The 25467-nt window shown below is 38.5% G+C and overlaps 11 protein-coding genes across 11 annotated transcripts; 4 read left to right on the forward strand and 7 right to left on the reverse strand. All coding sequences in view use genetic code 12, as the record gives it.

The window, feature by feature from the left end:
• Positions 1-501: 501 nt before the first annotated feature.
• Positions 502-1980, forward strand: GPA2 (guanine nucleotide-binding protein subunit alpha; the record flags this gene model as incomplete). Its single annotated transcript, XM_067692003.1, has 1 exon — positions 502-1980. The coding sequence occupies one exon, from the start codon at positions 502-504 to the stop codon at positions 1978-1980; it is 1479 nt and encodes a 492-aa protein (XP_067548426.1).
• Positions 1981-2154: 174 nt separating this feature from the next.
• On the reverse strand, positions 2155-4869 carry I9W82_003078 (uncharacterized protein; the record flags this gene model as incomplete). The annotated part of the gene is made up of 3 exons (XM_067692004.1): positions 2155-4676; positions 4737-4781; positions 4866-4869. 3 exons carry the CDS (start codon positions 4867-4869, stop codon positions 2155-2157), a joined length of 2571 nt encoding a protein of 856 aa, XP_067548427.1.
• Positions 4870-5169: 300 nt separating this feature from the next.
• On the reverse strand, positions 5170-6315 carry I9W82_003079 (deoxyhypusine synthase; the record flags this gene model as incomplete). The annotated part of the gene is made up of 1 exon (XM_067692005.1): positions 5170-6315. One exon carries the CDS (start codon positions 6313-6315, stop codon positions 5170-5172), a length of 1146 nt encoding a protein of 381 aa, XP_067548428.1.
• Positions 6316-6669: 354 nt separating this feature from the next.
• Positions 6670-7116, reverse strand: I9W82_003080 (uncharacterized protein; the record flags this gene model as incomplete). Its single annotated transcript, XM_067692007.1, has 1 exon — positions 6670-7116. One exon carries the CDS (start codon positions 7114-7116, stop codon positions 6670-6672), a length of 447 nt encoding a protein of 148 aa, XP_067548429.1.
• Positions 7117-7511: 395 nt separating this feature from the next.
• On the reverse strand, positions 7512-9922 carry I9W82_003081 (uncharacterized protein; the record flags this gene model as incomplete). The annotated part of the gene is made up of 2 exons (XM_067692008.1): positions 7512-9802; positions 9904-9922. 2 exons carry the CDS (start codon positions 9920-9922, stop codon positions 7512-7514), a joined length of 2310 nt encoding a protein of 769 aa, XP_067548430.1.
• Positions 9923-10969: 1047 nt separating this feature from the next.
• CAP1 (DNA-binding transcription factor) lies at positions 10970-12463 on the forward strand (the record flags this gene model as incomplete). The annotated part of the gene is made up of 1 exon (XM_067692009.1): positions 10970-12463. The coding sequence occupies one exon, from the start codon at positions 10970-10972 to the stop codon at positions 12461-12463; it is 1494 nt and encodes a 497-aa protein (XP_067548431.1).
• A 153-nt stretch (positions 12464-12616) lies between these two features.
• YCG1 (condensin subunit) lies at positions 12617-16477 on the reverse strand (the record flags this gene model as incomplete). The annotated part of the gene is made up of 1 exon (XM_067692010.1): positions 12617-16477. The coding sequence occupies one exon, from the start codon at positions 16475-16477 to the stop codon at positions 12617-12619; it is 3861 nt and encodes a 1286-aa protein (XP_067548432.1).
• A 1226-nt stretch (positions 16478-17703) lies between these two features.
• Positions 17704-18834, forward strand: ERG6 (sterol 24-C-methyltransferase; the record flags this gene model as incomplete). The annotated part of the gene is made up of 1 exon (XM_067692011.1): positions 17704-18834. One exon carries the CDS (start codon positions 17704-17706, stop codon positions 18832-18834), a length of 1131 nt encoding a protein of 376 aa, XP_067548433.1.
• A 329-nt stretch (positions 18835-19163) lies between these two features.
• On the forward strand, positions 19164-20378 carry I9W82_003085 (uncharacterized protein; the record flags this gene model as incomplete). Its single annotated transcript, XM_067692012.1, has 1 exon — positions 19164-20378. One exon carries the CDS (start codon positions 19164-19166, stop codon positions 20376-20378), a length of 1215 nt encoding a protein of 404 aa, XP_067548434.1.
• Positions 20379-20422: 44 nt separating this feature from the next.
• UTP4 (Utp4p) lies at positions 20423-22651 on the reverse strand (the record flags this gene model as incomplete). The annotated part of the gene is made up of 1 exon (XM_067692013.1): positions 20423-22651. One exon carries the CDS (start codon positions 22649-22651, stop codon positions 20423-20425), a length of 2229 nt encoding a protein of 742 aa, XP_067548435.1.
• Positions 22652-22808: 157 nt separating this feature from the next.
• Positions 22809-25313, reverse strand: I9W82_003087 (uncharacterized protein; the record flags this gene model as incomplete). The annotated part of the gene is made up of 1 exon (XM_067692014.1): positions 22809-25313. The coding sequence occupies one exon, from the start codon at positions 25311-25313 to the stop codon at positions 22809-22811; it is 2505 nt and encodes an 834-aa protein (XP_067548436.1).
• Positions 25314-25467: the final 154 nt, after the last annotated feature.

The raw sequence follows: 25467 nt of genomic DNA on the forward strand, positions 1-25467 counted from the left end.
CAAAAAAAGACCTCATATAGACGACATTGCTGCAATTACTAGAATGCATATGATCTTGGTTGAATTCTTGTTAGTAAAGTATTACAATTTGAAGATGTTCTGGAACCATTTAGCTTCGACTGCTATTTCTAACTTTTTGAAGAAAGTACCTCGGTATAAGTTTACTTTTGTATATATTATTTAGTGTAAAAGGGGAGAGAGAGAGAGAAAGAAAATACGGAAATCCATCACCACTTTATTTTTTTCCAAAACACATACAAACTAAAACCAATAGAACCAGTGATTATTAATCGAAACTCAACTCAATACTAAAAAGATCACCAAAGCACTCTATCAACATAAACTACTTCCAATCAACGAATTACCCCACAGTCAAGTCATTACAGTGAGCTTAATTGTATTTTCAACCGTTTATCACTGCTACTCTCGCTTTTTTTTTTACTCCACTCAAGCCGTCTCCCCCATTCCAAATAAATTGAAGAATAGCAACTACACACAAATATGGGTTCATGCACTTCAAAAGATACTTCGCAAGTAAACAACTCATCCAAGCCTGCTAAGTCAACTCAACTGAAACGACAAGAACAAACACAAGCTGTAAATAGTCAACAAAAGTCACAGCAGTCGCAGCAACCCGGATCATCGAACCTACATCCCAATCAACAACAACAACAACAACAACAGCAACAACTGACAGGATCTACTACCGATCATGAAAAGTCAAACAATTCTACTTTTGATAACAATGGAAAGTCGGCATTAAGTCTGGCTAATGGACAAGCGGGCCTGCCCAATGGTGATGGCAGCGGTGGCTTTGTTGCAAATGGAACGGTAGCAAGTGCATCAAATGGTAATGGTACAATATCCAATGGACAAACTATGAATCCTGTTGATGCGGCAGCAAAGTCAAACACGGAACATGAAGTCAAGGTGCTACTTTTGGGTTCTGGTGAAAGTGGTAAATCAACAATTGTTAAGCAAATGAAGATTTTACATCAAAATGGTTACACACAAGAGGAGTTGTATGAATATAAACCATTTATTTATAAGAATGTTATGGATTGTATCAAGAATGTCATTAATGCAATTATCGATTTAGACCCGGAGTTGATTAAACCAAAAGACGATGGCATTGATGGCACTGATGCAGAAGTACAAGATCCACCTGAAGTCGTGAATGGTACTTGGCGCAAGCATGTTCTTGATTATGATTCCTTAAATGAGGTACTAGACTATGAGATCTTGCTTGATGGAACCAACGATGCTGTTTTTGATCCGTCTATAGCTGAAAAGATTGAACAAATTTACAACACTCCAGAAGTTAAAGACTTTATGATCCATAAGCAAGGTCAATTTTATCTTATTGATTCTACGGAATATTTCATGACCAATTTGAACAGAATTGCTCAACCTGATTATGTACCTTCAACAACAGATGTGTTGCGTACAAGGAAAAAGACATCGGGTATATTTGATTTTATTTTCGATATGGGCAACGACCTTCATATTCATATGTTTGATGTTGGTGGACAACGATCTGAACGTAAGAAATGGATTCATTGTTTTGATAATGTAACATTGATCATTTTCTGTGTTTCACTTTCCGAATACGATCAAGTATTATTGGAAGAAAATAATCAAAATCGATTAGAGGAAAGCATTGCTCTTTTTGACTCGGTGGTTAATTCACGATGGTTTGCTAGGACAAGTGTGGTGTTGTTTTTAAACAAGATTGATGTGTTTGCGGAAAAATTGCAATATTCACCTTTGGAAACCCATTTCCCTGATTACACTGGTGGTAATAATATCAATAAAGCGGCAAAATATATACTTTGGAGGTTTAACCAAGTTAATCGATCAGGATTGAATATCTATCCTCATGTGACTCAAGCTACCGACACAAGTAACATCCAATTGGTTATGGCTGCTGTCAAGGAGACAATAATGGAAAATACATTAAAAGATAGTGGACTTATATAAGGTGCTAGTTTTTTTATACTGTAATTTCAAAAATAAATTTAAAAGGAGAAGACTGTAAGGAGTAAACTACTCAGCATAGAGGTAGTAAGGTTATCTAGCATTAACAATTAATTTCAGTTTTCATAATTACGTTTTATATACATTCATTTCTTCATCTGTTGTATCCTCTACACGCTAAGTTTCGCCAGTGGTTGGCTTAGGACGAATATATTGATTGTGTTGAGGGTTGAAACCGCCATCACCACTGGATGCACCACCCCTGCCTCTTCCTCCACGTCCTCTACCTCTACCTCTGCCCCTCCCTCTGCCTCCACCCCGGCCTCTACCGCGTCCACCTCTGCCTCTAGTTGAAAATGATGGAGGTTGTGCGTCTTCCTCCTCTTCGTGAAGATGGAGAGATTTGTGATTATTAACTGGTTGTTCGTCATTTGCTTGTAAACTTTCAAAGGCAGGTTCGTCTGATGTGTTTGAAATTGAAGATGTTGCCTCGTTGATGGATTTTGATCCAGTATGATTGTTTGAATTTATACTCGTTGTTGACGTAACTGTTGCATCAGTGGATACTGATCTTAACTTTCCATCAATGGCAACATCAGTAGCGAGTCCTGTGGAAACAGAAGGAGTTGATGCCAGATGGGCTTGACGGTGTTGCTGTGGAAGTAAAGAATTCTCTGTTTGTGACTGTGGTTGTGACTGTGGTTGCTTTCTAAATTTTCTAGGAATATCACTTTCATTGGATTCTGAAGCAAAATCAATTGCGGAATTAAACCCAATCTCATCTTCGAGTGAATGACCTCGACTCCAGAGGTCCTTTGTTTCCGCTTCAGTGCGATCAAAGCCATTGGAGTATTTGTCACTGCGACTTCCTCGGCGTTCACCGCTATATCCGTATCCTCCTCTACCACGACCTCTGCCTCCTCTCGAAGCACCATTCCATTTAGATTGCTTCCCATAAGAACTCAGTTGCGTTGAGTCTGTTTCTTCTAATGATAAATTTTCAAATAGCTTTTTAAAGTTGGGTCTATCTTTATCTAATGATTCGCGTTTTTGTCGTACTGGTCGTTGTGAAGATGAATAGTTAGTGCTGCGGTCCATGAAGCTCTTTTCTTGATTATCTTTCTTCAAACCGGCAGTTGGACGCTCATGCTGTGATTGCAGTATATCAGCAGGAAGTTTTGATTTATTTTCACTTGGTACGTTAGGTAACGGTTGTGTCTCGCTTGCAAGCTCCTTCACGGTGAGATCGAGCTTCACAGTTGGAGGAGATGATAAAGTTTTCTTTTTCAATATTACTGGTGGTTTAATTGTTGGCGTGGGTGGTGTACTTTTACCACCTGCAGGCGAGCTCGCAACAAAGTCTGAGCGCTCGCTTAATAACTGAGCTAATGACTTACCTGTATTGTTTGCCCAACCGGGGCTTACCGCCGGTTCTGTAGAAGCAGTCAAGTTTGCAGTAGCTTGTTTAGGTTGAGGGTGTGCAGAAACACTCTGTTGTTGCTGCTGTTGCTGCTGTTGTTGTTGTTGTTGTTGTTGTTGTTGTTGTTGCTGTTGCTGCTGTTGTTGTTGTTGTTGCTGTTTCTGCTGCTGTTGCTGCTGTTGCTGCTGTTCATGATACTCTTGGGAGCCTCTTCTCAAAATAGCAACCAGCGATCTTCTTTCAGTGTTTGAAAATCTGCGTCCATGAGAGAGTTCACTTCTTCTTTGTTGTGGTGATGCAGTCTCATGGAATTTTTTAATAACCGCATCAACATCAACAGTTGGATCATCGCCAAGGGTTTGTACTGTAGTTTGATTCAAATTTATCAATTTCTTTTCAATCTCTTGCTGACGCGAAACAGTATCAACGGGTTTGGCACCTCCAAAAGGGTTGAATTTAGGTTTGTGTGGCTGGCTAGGAGCAGGTTGTGCTGGTTCCTGTTGGTGGAGTGGTGGCGGTGGTGCCGTCCCGCTTGCTAGACCGTGGAAAGCTTTGTGGGCTGGAAATTGTGTATCAAATGAAGACTGGCGGTTGTGTAAAGGGGCATGATGTCTTTCGGGTGACAAAGGCATGCCACCACCACCACCTCCTCCTCCTCCTCCATGAAATGGACGTGAGTATGAGGGGGGTTGATGCTGGCGGAATCCACGATTAAATCCTGATCCCGATGGTCCTCTTTCCTGATCCAACTCATCAAGTAAAGCCATATGTCTGGGCTGCTTTTGCTGCTGCTTTTGAGCAATAAAGTCATGTTGGATTTGCTGTATCTCTTGCTGATGTTCTTGATTGAATTGAATACAATGATGGAAATCATTAAAATCTGCAACTTCAACAATAACTCGTCTGTTTCCCTTGTAGAACAAGTCGTGCCATTTGAGTGCTTTTGACACATCCTGTGCCGACTCTAGCTCGACAAATGCAACTTGTCTTATTATATGTGTTTCCAATATGTTTGATGCAGGATCTGTTAAAATCTTAAACTTGACAAAAGGGGTGAATCTACTTTGGAATAAATCCTGAATAAACGCGTCATTTGCCGTGACGGGTAAATTGACAAGCTTGACAATATATGGTGGGCCCAATGAGCTGGGCTCATGATACCCACCTCCACCGCCACCTCCTCTCGAATACCCATAGTCAAAATGACCCTGTGGCTTTTCGATTGGGACCGAGATCGATGACATATCCACATCTATATCTGCCCAAGATCCACCAAATGCTAATGATTATTTACGTTAGTATTGGAATACGTTGCTTCATCTAATGCTCGAGTACATACTTTCATCTTGAAGGAAATCCTGCAAACTCATCTTTTTTGGAGGGGCTGTAAAAAAAATATGGGTGTTAGTATATGAAGATCCTCAATCCTACCATCCATCAAGTGGCTGGTCTGTTAAGAAGAACATACTCATTTTGCTGAATTGGAATTGACAGTTGACACTCAAATCAAGTAATAAAAGTGGTGGTTGTTTTATTTGATTAATGTGTATCAGATGATGACGTTTAAGGACCAAATATTTTTTTTGTTTCCCACACCAATTTTTTTTTCGTTTTTTCATTTTCAGTTATTGTGGTGCAAAATATAACGTATACTGTACTTCTAGAACAGTGTTAGGAAACACCTCGTATAATATACCTTTATTCCAATTACATGAACCAATATTCGATATATCTCGTTGTTTACGAAACATCTATATACAAAAAAGGTCTATTTATGTACTTTTCTCTGGCTTTTCGCTTGCAAATGTGGCTGCAACGATTAATGGAAGAACCAAACTTACATCAGCATACACTTTGACAGATTTGGCATCAGCCTTGATCTTTCCCCAACTTATAGCTTCGTCAGGCCTTGCACCTGCATCAGATCCATCAAATTCTTGTCCTGTATTTATGTAAACAGCATAGTCAGCACCATTTCTCATCAAGCAGGCATTACAGATATGATGCTTGATCAAACCACCTCCTAGTATAAGCATACCGGCTCTAGATGCTTCCATTGACATTGAATTGATCTTTCTGATATCAGCAACAATGTCCAAACGCAATTGTTGTGGTGATGCTTTGAACGTATGGAAAAACAACATATCACCAATAGATCCATCAGTTAAAGCGGGACAGAAAATGGGGATTTGGTTTTTATGTGCCCAATAGAGAACTGAGCTTTCATCGTTGATTTCTTTTCCTAATCTGTCAATAAGTCTCGAAGGTGTCCAGTTTGCTTTTGAACTAGCATCAAATGCATTAGCACCGTCTTTTGCAAGCTCTTCTTGTTGTTCTTGCAAAATCTGATCAAATATAGGGACAACCCATTCTTCAAACTTACAGTAGTTGTCATTAGGTACTAACAAGTTTCCAATTCTATTCATTCCTTGGTCTCGTAATCCTTTACCTGGCAATGTATAATCCCCCATGTAAGTTGGAGCCAAGCATTTAATCAAGTCCTCTTCAACACCTCCGGCGGTAGCAACAACAGCACTAACCATTTTATGTTGAACCAAATAACGCAAGGTGTCTCTCAATCCACTTGAAATCAAGTTTGATGTATATCCCATGAAGATGGTTGTCTTTTGATATCCCTTGTCATCGAATTCCCCACCCTGTTTATGCTCTTCTAGTTCAGACTTGTGTTTACCTCTCCAAGTCCTCATTTCATCAATAATTTTGCATGCTTGCGACAAGGAACTGGCTTGGAACCCCATTTTTGACATTGATGAAATCAAATCTTTGGCATTCGTATTGTATGCAGTGTCTTTTGAATAGTCGATACCACTGACCTCTTCAAAAGAGTCAGGAACTGGTACAGAATGTTTCAAAACGGCATCTGATGCCAAATTAGGAAGGTTTCCGGAGCCGGTCATCGTACGTGAAGGAGTGTGTTGTTTGAATAAAGATTGGTTTTGTATGAGATGGGTGAAAAAAAAAAAAAAAAAAAATTCTTTATTCCGCAAAACGTACGATGGAACTCGCGTGAGACGATAAGACTGTGAGTAGAAAACAGTGAAGTATGGAGGGTTAGATACATCAAATGATAATGATGACCAGAACTCAAGCAATTGAAAAGATTTCACAAATAGAGCAGTTCCTGGAGGTAGAGATACACTACGAATGGACTCTATACATGGCCGGCCATCTTCATTAACGGCATCATTCTCCAGCCTCACACAAGTTGTTAACAATCCTGACTTATATTTCAACCCAAGAATAAATACAATCTATACTCTCACTTCAGCCCTCTCTCCAGTCCTTTCCTTCACCTCGGGACTCCAACTTTGACATTTCGGTTTGGCAGTATTATAGGTAACAAATGCACCAGGAGTATTGGTCAAGTTAGGTTTATGATGAGCTGGCAAGGGGTATGCTCTAGTGGTCTTTTCGTCTCCTTGTAACTTATTTGGTGGGGTGTTGGTTCCATAACCCAACCAGTAATGCCATCCTGGCTCAACTTGTGAAATATCTGGGTGCCAGTTGTTATATTCAACCCATCTTGTTCTTAATATAGGTTCTTCTGGTGCATCCGTTTCGTAGAATTTATTACCATGATCATCAGTTCCTATGTAGGTACCACTCTTGACATCATTGTGTACCTGTAATTGCCAACCGGCTCTTCTCAAACCTGATCTGTATACGTTTTTTACAAAACGGAATATTGATGTAGACATGACTGAGTAGTGTGGAATGAGGTTGGACTACTTTTGTATTGAAAGCAACTCACTAGGTTTATGAGAGAAGGTTGAAATAAATTTTTATGTGAGTGAGTGTGTAATACAAATTTTAATTTTGTTTGATTGGTTGCGTGTACTTGCGACAAAAAAAAAAGAAAAATATTGGAACAGTTGCACCAACAGCCATTTAAAGCAAAGACCACCATGGATAACGACTACGCAAGGGAATTGAGTAATTTAAGGAAACTAAGAGCAACCCTACAAGCTATTAAAGAGTCGACTGATAAAATTTTGCAGGATGTGGAGACTGTTTACAAAAATAATCATCCACAACTTTTAGAACAATCTAAGGATCTTGAACAAACTATAAACAAGATTACAAATTGAATAAACTAGTGTTCATTGGTCTCTAGTTGTACTTGGATGAAATACTTATGCTTAGCTGGTTTCATAACAGGATGGTAAGTTTGGCGAATTTTAGACAAGTCCTCTTTGTTAGTGGATAAGATCTTGCCCAAACTACTGATTTCCACGCTCAAGTCGGTGGCTGTTTCAGCTAGCTGAGAGTACCACTGTTGAATTGAAGAGTTTTTGATAAACTCATTGTGTTGGCGAGCAACATACTCTAACAGTTTCTTCACCCCCTTTTCAACCGTTACCAAATCACTTTTGATTTTGGTCAATGACCCCAAACACTTTATCAAGTTTGCGTGATTGTCCGCATCAGGTTTTGTTGGAGCAAGTGCTTTTAGGTAGGCATTGTATGATGGGAATTGTGGTACACCAATTGAAGACCATGGTTTCATCCTTAAATAGTATAGATGCTCTAATGAGGTGAAGCTGTTCGCTGGACCTTTGGTGAAATCAAGTAGTTTCAATTTAGAAAGAATAGAAAAGTATCCTTTAAAGCAATTGATTAAACGCTGTAAGTTCTCAAACGATTCAACAAGATAGTCTTGATGACGAATGGTGGATAGGATTTGTGGTATAACAACCTCTTGTCCATGCTTTAATTGCTCTTTCAAGGCGTCCTTCTTTGGTCCATTCTTTAGTTTCTTGATCTTTTTAGGTAATTTTTCTTCAATCACATCCATCTTGCCCAATAGGATCCTTTTAATCCGCAACTTCAAATGCTGAATTAAATTATCCAAAAGGATATCACCGTACCAGTAAATCAAAAACAATTCAAATGGTTTATAAAGCTCTAAACTGGCACCCCCGAGCAACAACTCAATCATCAATTCAATCTTTTGATAGTATATGAAGGATGTAATGGTGATTGCTGGATCATTATCATTGATTAGATCACCAACTTGAAATTCTTGAAACATTTGAATTTCAAATGCTTCCCATTCAACTTGAAGTGTATCCCATAAAACCAAACTTTTAGATATTAGTTGCTGTACTCGACAGCGATTAGCCCCGTAGATGCAATGATTGTTGTACATAGCGCTATCCAAGTCTTGAATAAGCGAATCGTATCTGGAAAGAATCTCCCCCGCTGTAGAGGCTTTAATTTGAGATAATTGAGGTTCAAGAGGCATCAAGAATGCAGTATTTGGGCCAACCAAGTTTTCAATTAGCGTTATAGTTAGCTGTGGTAGGTTAATGGAAGAGCCGAATATCGATTTGTCGTCACGAATAAAGAATAGTTGAAACAACCCTCTGGCAAAGACTGAGAACTTGTCAATGGGATATTTGATATTGAATTGTAGATAGTCATGTAGTTGGTTCATTGATTTGATGGTTGCTGCTTCGTTTACATACGTTTTGACAACTGTAAAGATTCCTTCCAAGTGATTACAATAATCGGTATCTTCAACGGAGGCTAAATCAACGGGAACATTTGTATTCCCCATTTCAACTTGGATAAACTTGGAAAAAGCACCTTTGGGGATTTTAGACTCGTCAATTTTAAAGTGTTTTATGTGATTTATCTCATCGACTGCCTTATCACAGAAGGAAAATAGCTGCTCTGTACTCAGATTGTCCTCCATAAATGGTACATGTTGAGATGTGATACTTTTTTCAAACTGATTCAAATACTGTACCAACTTCATTTGACTAATAATTATATTCGAGTGTTCTAGTTCATGGCTTAACACCCATTCAAATTCGTCATTAATTTCATCGATGATGGCTTGAGGCGGTACCTCTGAAAAGAAGTTTAAGTCTTGATTTCTTGATATCAAGTCTTCTTCCTCATATAAGAATGTCTTGGCTAGGTTAATCACAAAGCCTATAAATTTGCATAGTCCTTTCACAAAGACTTTTAAAACTCGGTGTACTAGCCAATATTTTGAGTCTTTAGGATAATTTTGCAGTTGTAGCTTTGCTGAATTGAATGCACATTTGGTGTGATTAGCTCCATGGAGGTAATTTTCCAACATTGTTTGAACATATCGGCAACTGAGTACAGTTTCAGGAAGACTATGCCCTTCAAGCCAGTTTACTAAATGTGCAAGCAATTTACTTTGTATATTGACAATTGATGTTGCAGTTTGAGGCTGTGAGCAGTCAAAAAAGATATCAACGTCCTCCAATTCTATCATTCCAGTGTCATGTCTTGGATTCAACACCTCCAATGCCCTCGTTCCATCGAGCAATTCAAACAACGCCGACTTTACGACTTTGTTTTCTTTCAATTGATGCGCTGAAGCAAAGACCTTTTGAGTTATCTCGACTAGATCGTCGTCGTCATTTTGCCTGATATTCAACTCATCTGTTGGGTAGATGTCTGTTAGTTGCTTTTTCTGTTATGTAATGTAGTTTAGATTAACATACCTATATTTGGCAATGACATTGACTGTTATGAATATTCTTGTTGTCACGGACTTTTAAAAGAGTGAAAAATTTCCCAGTATCTACAGCGCTGCCAATTTTTTTTTTTTTTTTTTTTTTTTTTTTTTGTTGGTGTGTGTGTGTGGGAACGGCTGTTCGCTACCGGATGAATGCAGGGGAAGAAGAAGATTAAAAGGGGGGTTTAAAACAGTTGGAAAATGAGTGGTGCCTCTGCCTCTTGAAGAGCAATCTAACTGGCTTCAACTAATTGAGACTGTATCGTGTTTATATATATATATTTTTTTTGATTATGAAGCTAAACCTGCGTAGAAGATGCCATTGGTAAACATTTTGATAAATTTTGCAACTAAAATCTCAACAATGTAAAGAGCAAAAAATTGATACATACTCAGGAACTATACTGAACAATATACTCTCATCTACTGACTACACTCTTGCTATTCTCAAAGCTGGGAAAAATCTGGATCAAGTATAACACCATCTTAATCTTGTCGCACGTGACCTACTCACAATAAATAATGTAGTCTTGAAAAAAGGGGAAGCGATAGCGTATCCTCTACTACCTTCAACTTACATATAAAAGAACCTAAACCAAATATCAGAAGTGCCCGCCTTTGAAAAGAAAGAAAGAAAGCTCAAATAGAGTGTTATTTGAGAGAGCCTAGACTTCTTTTCTTTCCTGTGAAGAACACAAAAGAAATTTTAATTTTAATCTTTTTAAACTTTGTGGTCGTGTACTTATGCAAAAAAAGCGTATTCTATTGTTTCTCTCTTGATTACTAATTCTTAACTATCGTAGAAGGCTAATTTGCAGAGTCATTCCTCAATTTCAAAATATCAAAAGACATCCACTTTCTATAGCAACCTCAGCATCTTATATACTTCATAGAAGCCACCACGGAAGCAAAATCTGGCTATACCCACTATCACCACTACTACAACTCATCAGTGGCCCTTTTTATTCGACACGGTAGCTTCAAAATCCCATTTTCAACCAATTCCGATTACCGCAAAAGCTTTAAACCACAACAGAAGCAAAACATCAGCCATGACCGATATTAAACGTAACTTTTCAGACGTAATGTCATACTCACCAGACGCATTGGGTGACGAAGAAAATGACCAAAAGAAGCTCCATACAAAACCAGGTAGAAAACCAATTGAAACTGAACCGAAATCAAAAAGGACTGCGCAAAATAGAGCTGCTCAAAGGGCTTACAGAGAGAGGAAAGAACGCAAGATGAAAGAGTTGGAAGATAAAGTCAAGTTGTTAGAAGACGAGAATGTAAAAGCAATGACTGAAACAGATTTTTTGAAAGCACAAGTCAATATTTTAAAGAGTGAGTTGATCAAGTATAGAGGATCAACAGATTTTCTGGACTTGAACCTTCCGAAAACAGTTGGTCATTTGAGCAATCCCAACCCACAATCAAGTAATGTTGATCTGTCACCACAAGATAACGAAAGCACTTCTGGTACTTCAAAAGGGTCAATCTCAGACAAGGCTTCTACACACTCATCGGTATCTAATAGCTCACCCAGCTACTCTTTTGGTGCGCCTTGGTCAAAGGACAACTTGAAATTATTGAAACAACAACAGCAGAATAACGATACCAATGTGCCTGATTTAGTATCGGGCTCATCGTCTTCAACCACGCCTTTGAATGATAATATTCTTGTAACACCAGAAGGAGTGACTGATCCTTCAGCTAAGAACGACATGTCTTTGAATTTTACACGTAACTTTGAAGAAGAAGTTGATCCATTCTGCGCCAAGTTAGGTGAAGCTTGTGGTACAAAGAAGGATCCTATTCCTAAATCCAGAAGGTCGATACCCAATAACTATAAACACCTGAGTGCAACAACAGAAACCACACGTTTTGACTCACCATTCTCAAGTATGTCACCCACGTATCCAAGATTTTCAAATGAACTGAATGTAGGAACTGCCAACGAATATAATGACAATGAATTGTTCAATTTGAATACGACAGATTTTGACTTTAATTTAGTTGATAACAAGTACAAAGACTCGGATGATCCATTGAGTTTCCTAAATGACAACAACTTTGATGTTTCTTTAGCATTTGGAAATACAAATGGTACTAATGGAGATAGAGATCTTGCTGATCTATTAACCACTGAAGAATCCATGTACGATCCATTGAATAAGGACGAAGTGAACACTGATTTTAATTTCAATGATTTCATCAAGAACTCAGTAACGGATATCAACAACAGAAAGTCAGTACTGAAAGAGGGTACTGACACAACACCAACCGCTGTTACACAAACTAATAAAGAGGGAGGCGATATTGAAAACGATGATGATAGTAGTAGTGATGAAGTTGTCCCAGCACCAAGAGCTACGATGAAATGCAGTGAAATTTGGGATAGGATAACGGCACATCCAAGGTATACTGAAATTGATATTGATGGATTATGTAATGAGATGAAGAATAAGGCCAAGTGTTCGGAGAAAGGAGTTGTTATAAACTCAGATGATGTAAATCATTTGTTGGAGAGAAGTATAAGAAAGTGATTGGAGTAATTACAATATGACGAGTCTAGGTTCTACAAAATTGGCGGATGCAACTTTTTTTTTTCTTTCTTTTCTTTTTCTATTTTATTTTGAATTGTGTATTTAGTTTATGAGGAATATAATTGGTATATAAAGTGAGCACTGAGTTCAATTCTACTCTTCTTCTGAGTCATCACTCAGATCTTCATCAAGATCAATGTCAGAGTCGCCTTCCATAAACTCTTCAAATGTCTTTTGTTTGTGCGGGATGTCATTAGTTTTAATTACAGAAGCAGATCCAACATTCAATTCCTTCCTTTTCTGTTTACTCTTTTTCTTTGGTAGACTGTCATTCCCATCTGAATGCTCTACATCACCATTCTTGGAAGACACAGATTCGACCTCACTCTCTGAATAGTGCATAATAACGTCATCATCATCATCATCATCATCATCGTGCACTTTCTCAGACTCATCTTTGTCAATCACAGCATGTACACCCACCCGAATGGCATCCGTTGGCTCTTGTTTCACTTTTGTAGGTGTACTACTAGCTTGCCTTTCACCAACTATAACTGCTTCATCAGTCAACAACACCGAGTTGTTTCTACTTCTAAATCCATTCGGACTTGCTGAACCTCTTTGTGATCTACTCTTGTACTTTTCCAACTCCTCCTGTTTTCTCTTGACAATATCCAATTTATCCAACGTTGAATCGTGGAAATTTTGCATGTTTTTCATTGTAAGTCTATCCATTTGATAATCAAAATCATCCTTATACACATCCAAAATATCCTTCATGCGGTCAATTTCATCAACCAATTTCTGCAACAATGCAGTGACATCTGCGAGGTATTGTACATCACTCTCATCATCGTCACGTTCAAATATCGAGATTTGAATCTTGGCCAAGTTGTTGATGATGGCTCTTCGATATTCTTTTCCCAATTCTCTAACTTCAAAAACTTCCATGATGTACAATGCTTGCCAAATGTGAGACCACTGACGAGTGACCAAACCTTTCCCAATGGAATCCTTCACTTGAGCAAGATTTTGAGGATTAGCCCAATCAATCAATTGTGGAAGGATCTTACCTGGTTTCAAATTGGTAGTCTCCAGCGCTTTTAAAAGCAAGTCTCCCAGAACACTAGCCAATCCCAACTGGTGGTTTGGATGGGAGAAACAGTAAACAGGAATACAAAATGCCAAAACTTGTTTCAATTCTTGGCTATTTGATGATCCTGGCGATGACGAATTAAAATAGCTCAACAACAAAGCCACAAACAATTCCTTCTCCAGCTCATTGTCTTCGTCTTCTTCGTCATTTACAACTTCTTCTACTTCGGGCTCAGCATCGTTTGAAACCAGCCCACTGCCACTCGTAGAGCTACCTTTCTTATCGTTATGAATATCGTTCACGGTTTTGATCATAAAAATGTCAGCCAAGAACAATTTGCTAATACCTTCACCCATTAGTGCCCTTAACTTCGAACTATCATCCGAAAGAACTTTATAAAACAATCGAAGAAACCCGAATCTCCTCTCGCGAGCAATAATGTTTATTCCAAAAGTGGATATAATATCAACAATTCCAGTAATGCAAATCAACTTGACCTCCTCTCCCGAGGTCTTTGTAGTATTGAAAAAAGTCACTAGCGCTTCTTTGGCAATTGGTTCATCAATAAGAGCATACAATCCCAAACATTGTAGTGCTGTCAAATACAATGCTCGATTAGATGTCCTAGTCAAAGCGTAGTTTACCAAACCTGAGTAGATTGAACGAAGTGAAAGATGGTGATCCAAATTATCATCAATAAGCTCTAGTGAATGTTTTGTTAATTTCAAGCATCGAAGCAAGACATCGTCGTTGGGTACGGAGGGTTCTGTTTTCCTCTTTTTATGAGAACCTTCTCTTTCATCGTCAGAATCATCCAAATCCAAATCAGAATCATCTGATATAGAGGTGTCTGCATCACCATTCTCCGCATTGAATTTTGCGCCATTTCCTTGTTTGACACCTTCCGTGGTTGAACTGTCATTACCTTCTGCACTAAATGTATTTGCAGCAGAAAGGTACACATCTTCCCCATCAGTACCTTCCATGGAGTCTCTAATGTCAGTAATGATTTCAACTGTCATTGCAACAAAGTCTTTAACATTGATGGAAATTTTTCGCAAGACTTTTAATGCATTAATCACAATACCATCTCCATTGCTGCTAGCTTTAACGCTCACATCCTCATGGTCAAAATTATTCTCTTCATGGAGCTGAGTTCTAATCACATTTAACATAGCTCGTCTCCCAACCTCATCACTAAAGTCAAAGTCAATGCAGATAATAAGTAGTTGTCTGGCGATAAATTTCAAGTCCTTGCTCATATCAATGTAATCCTCAAATTCACTCCTATTTGCTTTAAGGCGATTCAATTTAATCGATTTCATCTCAAAGCATTTTCTATATTCTTCCTCGTGATCCTTAAACTCTTGTTTCAAATGATCGATCTCCGATTGAAGTCGCTGCTTTTCTTGTTGTTGTTCTTTTCGACGTTGCGTTTTGGCTTTTCTCGATTCTCCCAACACCTCTTCTGCACTTTCAAGCACTTGCATCTTTTTCACACAAGCTTGGAGTTTCAAATTTATAGCTGCCATTGAATTGTCACATTCAAACATGGCATTTTCAATCTCATTGATTTCTCTCATGTACCCATCGTATATTTTATGGGCGTTGAGATTATTCTGCTTGATGCTATTTATCATCTGCAAGTACTTGCTTAACGTATCAGCTAACTCCAATGGATCGGGAAAATTCGTTTCAATTACCTTGTAAAGTCTGTTGTCGTTACAGTGAGCGAAAAATGCCCTCATCAAATACGAACTTTCAATTGTTAAGGATTTCCAAAAGTCTGGTGTGATTTCAATGCTTTGAACAACTTCAGGTCGAACAGTGAATAAAGTTGATACAGCTTTGTCAGCTATTTGACTACGGGTGACATTCATTAATTCAAGGAACTTGTTCAAGTCACCATCACAGGAATCAAACCACGAGTTGCACAATAGTTTAATAGCAGCTTCAGCAACGCTCTTATCTCTATCATTGAGTCCATATTGTAATAAGATCTCCCTATGTCTTGCTTTTAAGTTACTCATTCCACCTAACTCAGGCGTAATTTTGGAAAAAACAATTCTCCTATTGATACTATTGAGATCTTTTACTCTTTCCAATAGGAGGTTAATAGTACTTTTGCTTTTCTCTGTGTTTAGCATCGCAGTACGCCTAACTTCTGCACTATCGTCAAGTTGCAAACACGTCATTAGCCACTCTATAATGGATTCATTTGTCACTTTATCCGTGGACAGCTTTTCATCAGCATCTAGCTCATCATCTTCATCATCAAAATCAACATCAAAATACTGGAAACTAGCCAAAGCAATCACAGCTTGCATTCGGATAGGGACTTCACGGTCATTCAACCTCTTGTATAGTGATATTATTAGCACTTGGAAAATGTCAGCATCAATATCCCCCATGTACTTTATAATTAGTGCAAATAATTGGACTACTCTATAGCGAACCAGTTTGTTCGATGCTTCTATTCCACGTAGAAGATGCTTTATCAAGTAGGAGACAAACTCAGTATTAGCTTCAATTTTGGCCACGTCTTCCTTTGTATAATTAACTTCATCAGAACCACAATTCTCTTCCTTATGTAGTTCCTCAATCCTAGCCGCTTCTTCCGCGCCAGACTTTACAAAATGAGCAACAAATTTAGCCACTCGATCTGCATTTGGCTCACCTTTCTTGAACTTCAAAGTATGATTGAGTAGCTGCGTGAATCGTAAACAGAAATAGTCTAGCAAGTTGATCTCTAAAGCTCTATTAAAGACACTTCTCATAAGAACAAGTAATTTCTTATGCCCTGCCATTGAAAATTGACAATCATTGAATATATGCATCATGCTGATATCCAATTCCTTAGGATCAGTGATTTTTTTGATTGCCATAAGCGTTGGCTTGGGTGGTTTGTCAAGAGACATTGTGGGTTATCTAACGGTTCCGTGCTTGAATGAACTTATGCTGAAGTAGGGTGAAATGATAAAGCCTTATTAATATAGGTAACTGTTGGATGTTTGCTAACTGGTTACGTCGTTGAACACGTCTTTACGTAGCTGCTTTGAGATGTTTACATTGAGATCAGAAAAATCAAAACAAAAACAAAAACAAAAAAAAAAATAAAAATGCAGCTAATGTCGCAAATGATTGTCGTTTCTTAGCATTTTATGTCACTGAAAAATCTCTCACCACAGCAGCAATAGGGGGTTACGTTGATGCACTGAAGCGGAAGAAAACCAAGAAAGAAAAGATTTGGAGCTAGCTTCATACTCGTATTTCCACCTTTAATTGATACTCCTTTTGCTAGACAAGGTGAGTAGCATTTTGTGGCACGTGTATGCAAAAGCGTAACAACAGTGTTACTTTCTCCCTCCTTACAGTGATGCTGGTGGAGAATCTATTTATCTGCAATCTAACCTTTTTCACATCATTTTGGAGTACAATTGATTGGATGCTTATCAGAAAGTACGTTTAATTCATTTTCTCTCGTATAGAAATTGTGTCTCGTTAAACGAGGGAAGAGTGGCGAGACATCAAAAAAAAAAAAAGAAACACACAAGGAACGATGAGACAAGATAAAACACACAAAAACGACCTCGAATCTGGAAGCCTTGCACAAGATACGTGAATAATTGATAGGGAGCTTCCTGATAATACGAAATACTACTTATTACTGCGATGCTTTTAAGCAGAAGATCTTGATTAGGCTACCTCGTAAAAGAGATACTGAGTGATTCTTCAATTCTTCTAGTTTTTGCGAAACGCTGTTCAATTTATTGAGATCACCTCATAAATCCTTTTGCCAAGGTTCATAGCAACAACTCGCTACACAGCCCTAAATCTAGATCCAGTTTAAACGACAAGTAGGGCATTCTTTGGAGAAGTCCCATCTATGCTAGTCTGTACGCTTATTGGAAAAGTCAAAATATCTCGTACCCCATAGGTTTGTGTAACTTATTTTAAATTTTTTTTTTTTTTTTTTTCCATCGTATACAACAACACGTCCAATTTAATTTAATTTTTATAATCTTTTTCTTCTTTATATAAAATCTTGCCTATATCTCCTTCAGTTTTCTTTCTGCAAAAGTAGTAAACTTGAAAAACAACTTCCTACTCCGGGCTTTATATCCTATTAAACAATTATTCAACAATGTCACCAGTTCAATTAGCTGAAAAAGATTTCGAGAGAGATGAGAAATTCACCAAGGCTTTACATGGTGAATCTTACAAAAAGACCGGGTTGGCTGCATTGATTGCCAAATCCAAAGATGCTGCTTCCGTTGCCAATGAAGGGTACTTTAAACATTGGGATGGTGGAGTCACTAAAGATGATGAGACCAAAAGATTAAGCGATTACTCACAGTTAACTCATCATTACTACAACTTAGTTACTGATTTTTACGAATATGGTTGGGGTTCCTCATTCCATTTTTCAAGATACTACAAGGGTGAAGCTTTTAGACAAGCCACCGCTAGACACGAACACTACTTGGCTTATAAGATGAACATAACAGAAAACATGAAGGTCTTGGATGTCGGATGTGGTGTTGGTGGACCAGGTAGAGAAATCACTAGATTCACTGATTGTGAGATTGTTGGTTTAAACAACAACGACTACCAAATTGAAAGGGCCAACTATTACGCTAAGAAATACAACTTGGACCATAAATTGTCCTATGTCAAAGGTGATTTCATGCAAATGGATTTTGAGCCAGAGACCTTTGATGCTGTGTATGCAATTGAAGCTACTGTCCATGCCCCAGTCTTGGAAGGTGTTTACTCTGAAATTTACAAAGTTTTGAAACCAGGTGGTGTTTTTGGTGTTTACGAATGGGTTATGACCGACAAATACGATGAAACTAACGAAGAGCACCGTAAGATTGCATACGGTATTGAAGTTGGTGATGGTATTCCAAAGATGTACAGTCGTGAAGTTGCCGAGCAAGCTTTGAAGAATGTTGGGTTTGAAGTTGAATACCAAAAGGACTTGGCCGACGTCGATGACGATATTCCATGGTACTACCCATTGGCAGGAGATTTGAAATACTGTCAATCTTTAGGTGACTTATATACTGTTTTCAGAACTTCAAGACTTGGTAGATTGTTCACCACTGAGGCCGTTGGATTAATGGAAAAACTCGGAATTGCACCAAAGGGTTCTAAACAAGTCACCCACGCTTTGGAAGACGCTGCTGTTAACTTGGTTGAAGGTGGTCGTCAAAAATTGTTCACCCCTATGATGTTGTACGTCGTTAGAAAACCAGAAAATGCTAAAGAGTAGAAGCAGGATTGGGAGAAGAAATTGATGGTTGCTTACCTATGTTCAATTCACTAATTCTTTTAATTTGTATAGTATAACTCATTGAATCTATTTGCATTGTATATAATATTCGAAATCTGCTTTTACGAGTCACCACCGTATACGTCATAGAACGGCAGCGCAGCAATCAAAGAAAAATGATAACAGTCCTAATATGCAGGAATTTCAGACCTATTTATATCACACGTTGACCTTCAATCGGAGATTATAAAAAAGGACGATATTTCCTCGATCCTAAAACTAGAAACAAATATTTCCATTGCCTTTTAACCTCAATTGACCATTACATCATGTCAGCATTTCCTAAGCTTGAAAACCCAAACTTGGAGGGTTATCAGATAACCAGAGCCATGTGGTTAGAATATTACAATTCCCACGAAAAGACATTTGTTGCTAGAAAAAAGTGCAGCGGGTGTTACAATGACTCGAAATTTGTCGTTTGGGCCATCTCTGTTGGTGTGCAAGCAGTAGTTGACGCTGCTCGAATCTACCCTGACGAGTTCAAGCCTTTGATTGGACCAGCCATTGCCATGTTTAAAAAGTACAAAAACAACAGTCTTAAGGGGTACTCCGCAGCAGAAGGTGGTGACAATGATATCTACTATGACGATGATGCTCAAGTGGCTAGTGCAATAATCACTGCGTACGAAGTCACTGGGGATAAACAGTACTTGGACCAAGGAAGAGAATTGGTTCGATTTTTGATGGGAGGTTGGAACGATAATCCGAAAGCGGTGACTAAAGGTGGTATGCATTGGCATATTTCCAAGTCGTTATTGAATTCCTGTACCACTGCAGAAGTGGCCAAGGCATGCTTGCAAATCTCAAAGTTTGTGCCACAAGAAAGTAAAGTGTACATTGACTTTGCGGCAAAATGTATTGATTGGCAAATAAAAGTTTTGCAAGACCCTCTGGACAAGTTGATCAGAGATGGTGTTGGTGAGGATAGCGACAAGGTGGACAATGTAAAATGGAGTTACAATACCGGTACCACCTTATCAGCAGCAGCGGAATTATACCACATCACCAAGGACAAGAAATGGTTACAAATTGCAACTGATTTAGCTAAAGCAGGTATTCACCATAACTCGTTCTTTTATGACCGTGATTTCCCCGATGACAAGAGATATTGGCGTGACTCATCATACTTTGTACAATTGTTAATCGAGGGCCTCGCCGACTACTTGTTGTATGTTGACCCCAAGGACGTTCCCGAAGGTTTGGCACAACAAATTCACGATGAGATCAAGAGACACTTGATTATATTTTACGAGTTTATGAAAGATCCAAAAGATGGTATGTATATACAAAGCTTTGAACCTCACAATACTTATAAAGAAGTATACGACGCTAAATACCACGATTGGTTTGGAAATGGAAAAGGTTGGGGATTGAAAGGCGAAGATAAAGATAACCAAGGAAACCCACAAAAATGTCTTATGGGATATGGCTCGGCTGCGAGAATATTCTTTCAAGGAGCAAGAGTGGTTCCAAAAATAGATTAATAAAGTTTTTTTTTTTTTTAATTTGTATACACAGCTCTATTTTCTTATACCCTCAACTTTGGCAAGTTGAAGGCAGGTGTAGTTGGCAATGCAAAGTATGGTCTTTCAACAACCAATAACTCATTTGGCCCAAAGTCAGCTACTTTCATAATTGGTCTATATTTTTCAGTTAATGAAAACGCCTTTGAATCCCTCTCTTGTATATCTTCATCTTCACCATCGTCTTGAACTTCACCATCATTGCCATCTTCATCTTCTTTGATCTTTCTCTTCAACTTGTCAAGTTCACTCTGCTTTAAACTAGATTCCAATTGTATAACGTCGCCATTAACGTCCACATCGTCATCAAGACTCAACCCATCACGTCTTCTCTTTTTACCTGTACTGATATTTTTGTAAACTTTGTTAATTGGAATGTTTTTAGTCAAATCAAAGTAGCATATCCATGACGTTCCATATACCCACAATCTTTCTTTCTTTACAAACATCCCTTCCGGTTTATCATCAAGAGATGTGAATTGACGTGGCAAGAACTCACTATTACGTTTGGACCACGCAGTTAATAATTGGTCCTGGTTGAATAAGTTAAACTCGAGTATTTTGTTATCATTGGTCAAAACTAAAAGTTCATTGTCATTTCGAAATGCCAACAAATGGGGTTGCGATGACGAATTTGATAATTTTGTAAGGGTGAAACCATCCTCGCCAAGTGGGTACACTTCTATCGATCCATTAAATCTGGAAATAACTATATTCTTGTGATTTGGGGTAAGCGTCAATGTTTTTACATTGTCATTGTACGATATGCTAGATGACGCATTATGCTCAATCAACTCAATTTGGTCATCCAATGAAATTTGACTGTTCTCAGCATCAATTGAAAACTGGTACAACTCCTCATCTGGAGTCAAGATAAGTAATTTTGAATCACTGATGAACTTCACTTTCTTGGAGCCTGATATCATAGAATCGAAATTTTCATCTCTAATTTTATTGATCATGTATTTATCATTCTCAGGGTCCACCTCATCCAATTCGTAAATTTTTACAGAAGTCATTTTGGCAACTGCCAACAATTTGTTCTTAAAATCAACACTCGTGATATTCTCATCATCCGAAAGCGTCAACTTTGAAATCAATTTGTGCTTGCCATTACTCAAACCTTTCCATATTTTGACAACTTGGTCTTGCCATAGAATTACAAGTTTTTGCTCCGGAACAACTAAAACATTACTTATTTGTTGGTTGACCAATAGCTTTTTATATTTCGAGTCTTGGAAATTATCAATGGGTTGTATAGTAATTGCTCTTTCAACACCACCACTGACAAGAACTTTAAAGCTTTTGCTTTCTGTGACTGCCATCGCTCTAATATCATTTGAATGCAATAAACGGTTAAAACTATGCACCCATTTCGTACTCGATTTTGTATGCAACAAGTCATATTGGTGAATTTTTCGATCAATACCTGCCGAAAAGAATCGTTCTTCCTTGGCATCACGTACAATTGAAAGTACGTCAGCGTCATGTATCTTGAAACTCTGCATTAATGAGAAATACTTCAAATCCCAAATCTTGACATGCCCTGTCGAGTCACCGCTTACGAGCTGATTCTTTGCGGGCAACACTTCTAAAGTCCACACCAAGGTACTTTCAGTTTTGGACTTGTCAACTCTCATAGTACTCAAAATTCTCCCTTTGGTGTTGTCTCCATAACTCCAAACTCTTATTCTACCATCTGCACATCCTCCTACAATCTGCTCTTCTCCATTCCACTTTAAGCTCAAGACTCGTGCATCTTGTCTTTGACAAATGATGTCATATTCCAATGACCCTGATCCTCCGGATATATCAACCACAACTACGGACCCATCATCACATCCAACTGCTAATTTATCACCTCTTGAGTTCACATCAATAGACCAAATGGTGCCTGCATTACAGTCGTAATTGACCAAAGGTCTTCCTGTTTTCAAGTCCCATTCAGTTATATAAGTTGATCCACCAATAGAAAACAATCGGCTGGGTTCATTGTCCGAGATACTAGAACTCCAAACTAGTCCTTCAATAGATCTTCCTTTTGCTCCAGCTAATGTCAACTCATGTATCCAATTATGTCTAGGGTTCCAAATTTCAATATCTCCATTGCTTCTACCTACAGCTAAACGAAAATCGGCCGAGGCGAGTTTCTCTGGTGATGAAGGTCGAGAAAATGCCAATGATGTTATAGTATGTGGCGTATAGTCAACAAAACGACAACGGTGAAGATCCATGGCTGTAGATGAAATGCTCTGTAGTTGTTCTGGCCTTGAGATGCTTTGCAGTAAATTTCTCATCCCTCATCGCTACAAAGAGAAAAAAGAAAAAAAAAAAATCTATACACCGACATGCTACCAAATGAGATAAAAACGTATCTTTATTCATTAATATTTAATTATCAAAGAGATCTAAGCACAAGACAGATTCCTTCCCAATTGACCTGAAACCGCAATTCAAAATTAATTTTGCGCTCTCTCGCAGGATTTCCCAATGGCTTGATCTCAACTTTGTCCCTACTAAGAAGCACAAACCTGATATATTCTGCTTGTTCGAAATTGATGACAACTTGCTACCTCCTTTATAGAACTCTTCCCTTGTTCTGGCCAAATAGCTGTAACCATCTTCAGCACTCGATCTAACCATAAGGGTATAAGTTGCATCTTTGGGGAATTCATGATACAAGGAGCTTTCCTTTCCAGATACAACAAAACAGTATGCCCACAACATTAGTACTGCATGACTAAGTGTGAAGGAACAGTCACTACTCCTGTTTGGGTCCCAATTTTCCTCTCCTAATAATACGTCCCATAAGAATTTATAGCTTTGAACTACGCAATCGAGGGATCTTTTCTGCGACCAAGCGTTCTTCATCTTACGCTCAACAATTCGTTTATCCTTCTTTGTAGCAGCAACACTTTGATTAGCGGGCGCACCAGCAAATATTGCAAGATCATAATGATTGATATCACAAGCCATGATTTTGGCGAGTTGAAAAACGTCAAAGGGACGATATAATCCTCCATGATTGAGATTCAGAACAATTTCAAGACAAGAATCAAATGTGTTCATTACATTTTCCTTCCATGATTTATGGGAGTTTGCTCTGAATAATGAATTGTTCATTTCACTTTGCAGAAACATTAAAGAAACTAGTCCAGCTAATAGGATTTTTTGTGTGAAGAGGGGATAATTCTTCAACCCTTGAAATTGTCCTCTCAAGAGCTCCCTCAATCCAGTTAAAAAAGTCTTTTGATTCGTCTGTAGCTTTTTCTGAAGTTTAGCTAATTTTTTGAAAGAGCCATGAATGGACGTTGACTCCCAAAGCCGCTCATCACACGGAAGATTTAGCAATTGAAGCTGGCTGAATTCAATATGCGGGTTATGTCTAAACTTGACATAATCGGTTATATCCAAATAGAACGTCATGAACGTAACTCGTCGTAATGATTCGGATTCAACCCATCGTATGTAAAGATCCATATCGTTATTAATCTCCTCTTCCACGTTTGAGTCACTCTCTTCAGCTGATGTTGAACCGGTACTCGCAGTTCTTTTAAGGGCGGACGGATTCCCTCCCATCATTGGACTTCTTCTTAGAAGTTGAACAGTGGCACCGTGATGGACATGACCACGTTGGTGAAATTTTCTAGTTAAAAAGTTCTTTTCAACCCATTCAAGAAGGTTTAAAGACTGTATTACCCACGGCCTCAGTGCGAGAAAGTCTTCATGCTTGAATATTGCATAACGCAACTCTTCCGATAACAATTGTGCTATCAAAAACTCAGTATTGCTGCCGCTATTGTAGCACAGAGCACCAACTGTAATAATGGAAGCTAAAAGTAAAGGATGCAATTTTGGATCAAAAGATGGATAATGCATGAAGCTGAATTGAGAATGAAACGTGGACCAAAATGCTTTAATATACATTGACAACCGCTTTGCATTGCAGATTTCAAATACTTGCTCCACATTAAGTCCTAGCATATTGGTGATTTCGAAAATGTCAAAATCAATAGCTTCTTCAGCTTCTTCTACTTGCTGCTCTTGCCCCACAATAGTTTCAGTGGTAGTGGCGGGCGATGAGTTTGAAGTGATACTCAGATATGTTTGTAAACTATCGCTGACTTGTGAGAGCTTACGCATTTGGTTGTCCCTCATTAATACTTGCCTTGATAAAAGATCATCCAATGGATTATTCTCGTTAGGAAAAACATTGAAGTCGTAAGCGGTCGCAAGTTGATCCTCAAGGGTCCCCAATGGTGGGGGAGGTGTGAATGATTGTACGGCATTGTTTTGGATTGGGTCTTGATATATTGGTGGCAAGCTGCCGCTGGCTCTTTGCAAGTTGTCTCTCGGCAAATTATTATCAAATTGAGGAATTTCAAAGAGCCAAGTCAAGATATCATTTTGGGGTAATGTAGTACCATTATTTCTCAAAGACTCTAAATCAAATTGACTGGGTAGCATATTTGGGGCCAAATTTGTTGTCAAGGGGTATTGAGGAGACTCCATAGATGATGTGACAGTAGGTGGCTGGAACGAGTGCGTTGATCCATTGGGTGTTGATTCATGTACGGCTGGAATAGGATGATTATGAACTCTGTGAGTCTGTTTGCTCATCGCATCGAGCTCTTGTAACTCGTAATGCCTTTTGACGTGGCGTTCTTTCAAATCCTTTCTCACAAATCTCTTACCGCATTGTTGGAGTTTGCCATCGGATTCAATCTGGAAATCACAAACGTACACCTCCTTTGGCTCGTGGTTAAGATTATGTCTCGCCAAGTGATCAGATCGAGTAAACACTTTATCGCAGTGACGACAGGGAAAATGCCCAAGTGACCGTTTCTTCTTCTTTGGTGGTTTTGATTCAGTGTCACGTTTTAATGGTGAGGACATTGTGTATAGATGTAGTTAGACGCTTTTTATAACCTTCCATGCAGTTAACGTCTATGAATATTGAGTAAGTTGATAGTGGTTGGGTGCAAAAACTTTGGAGGGTCACTTTTTTAATTAAGTTATTGTTTATAGTTGTTTCGTTGAAAAATAAAAA

The sequence above is a fragment of the Candida metapsilosis genome, assembly GCF_017655625.1.
Source record: "Candida metapsilosis strain BP57 chromosome Unknown scaffold3, whole genome shotgun sequence".
NCBI classification, from domain to species: Eukaryota; Fungi; Ascomycota; class Pichiomycetes; order Serinales; family Debaryomycetaceae; genus Lodderomyces; species Lodderomyces metapsilosis.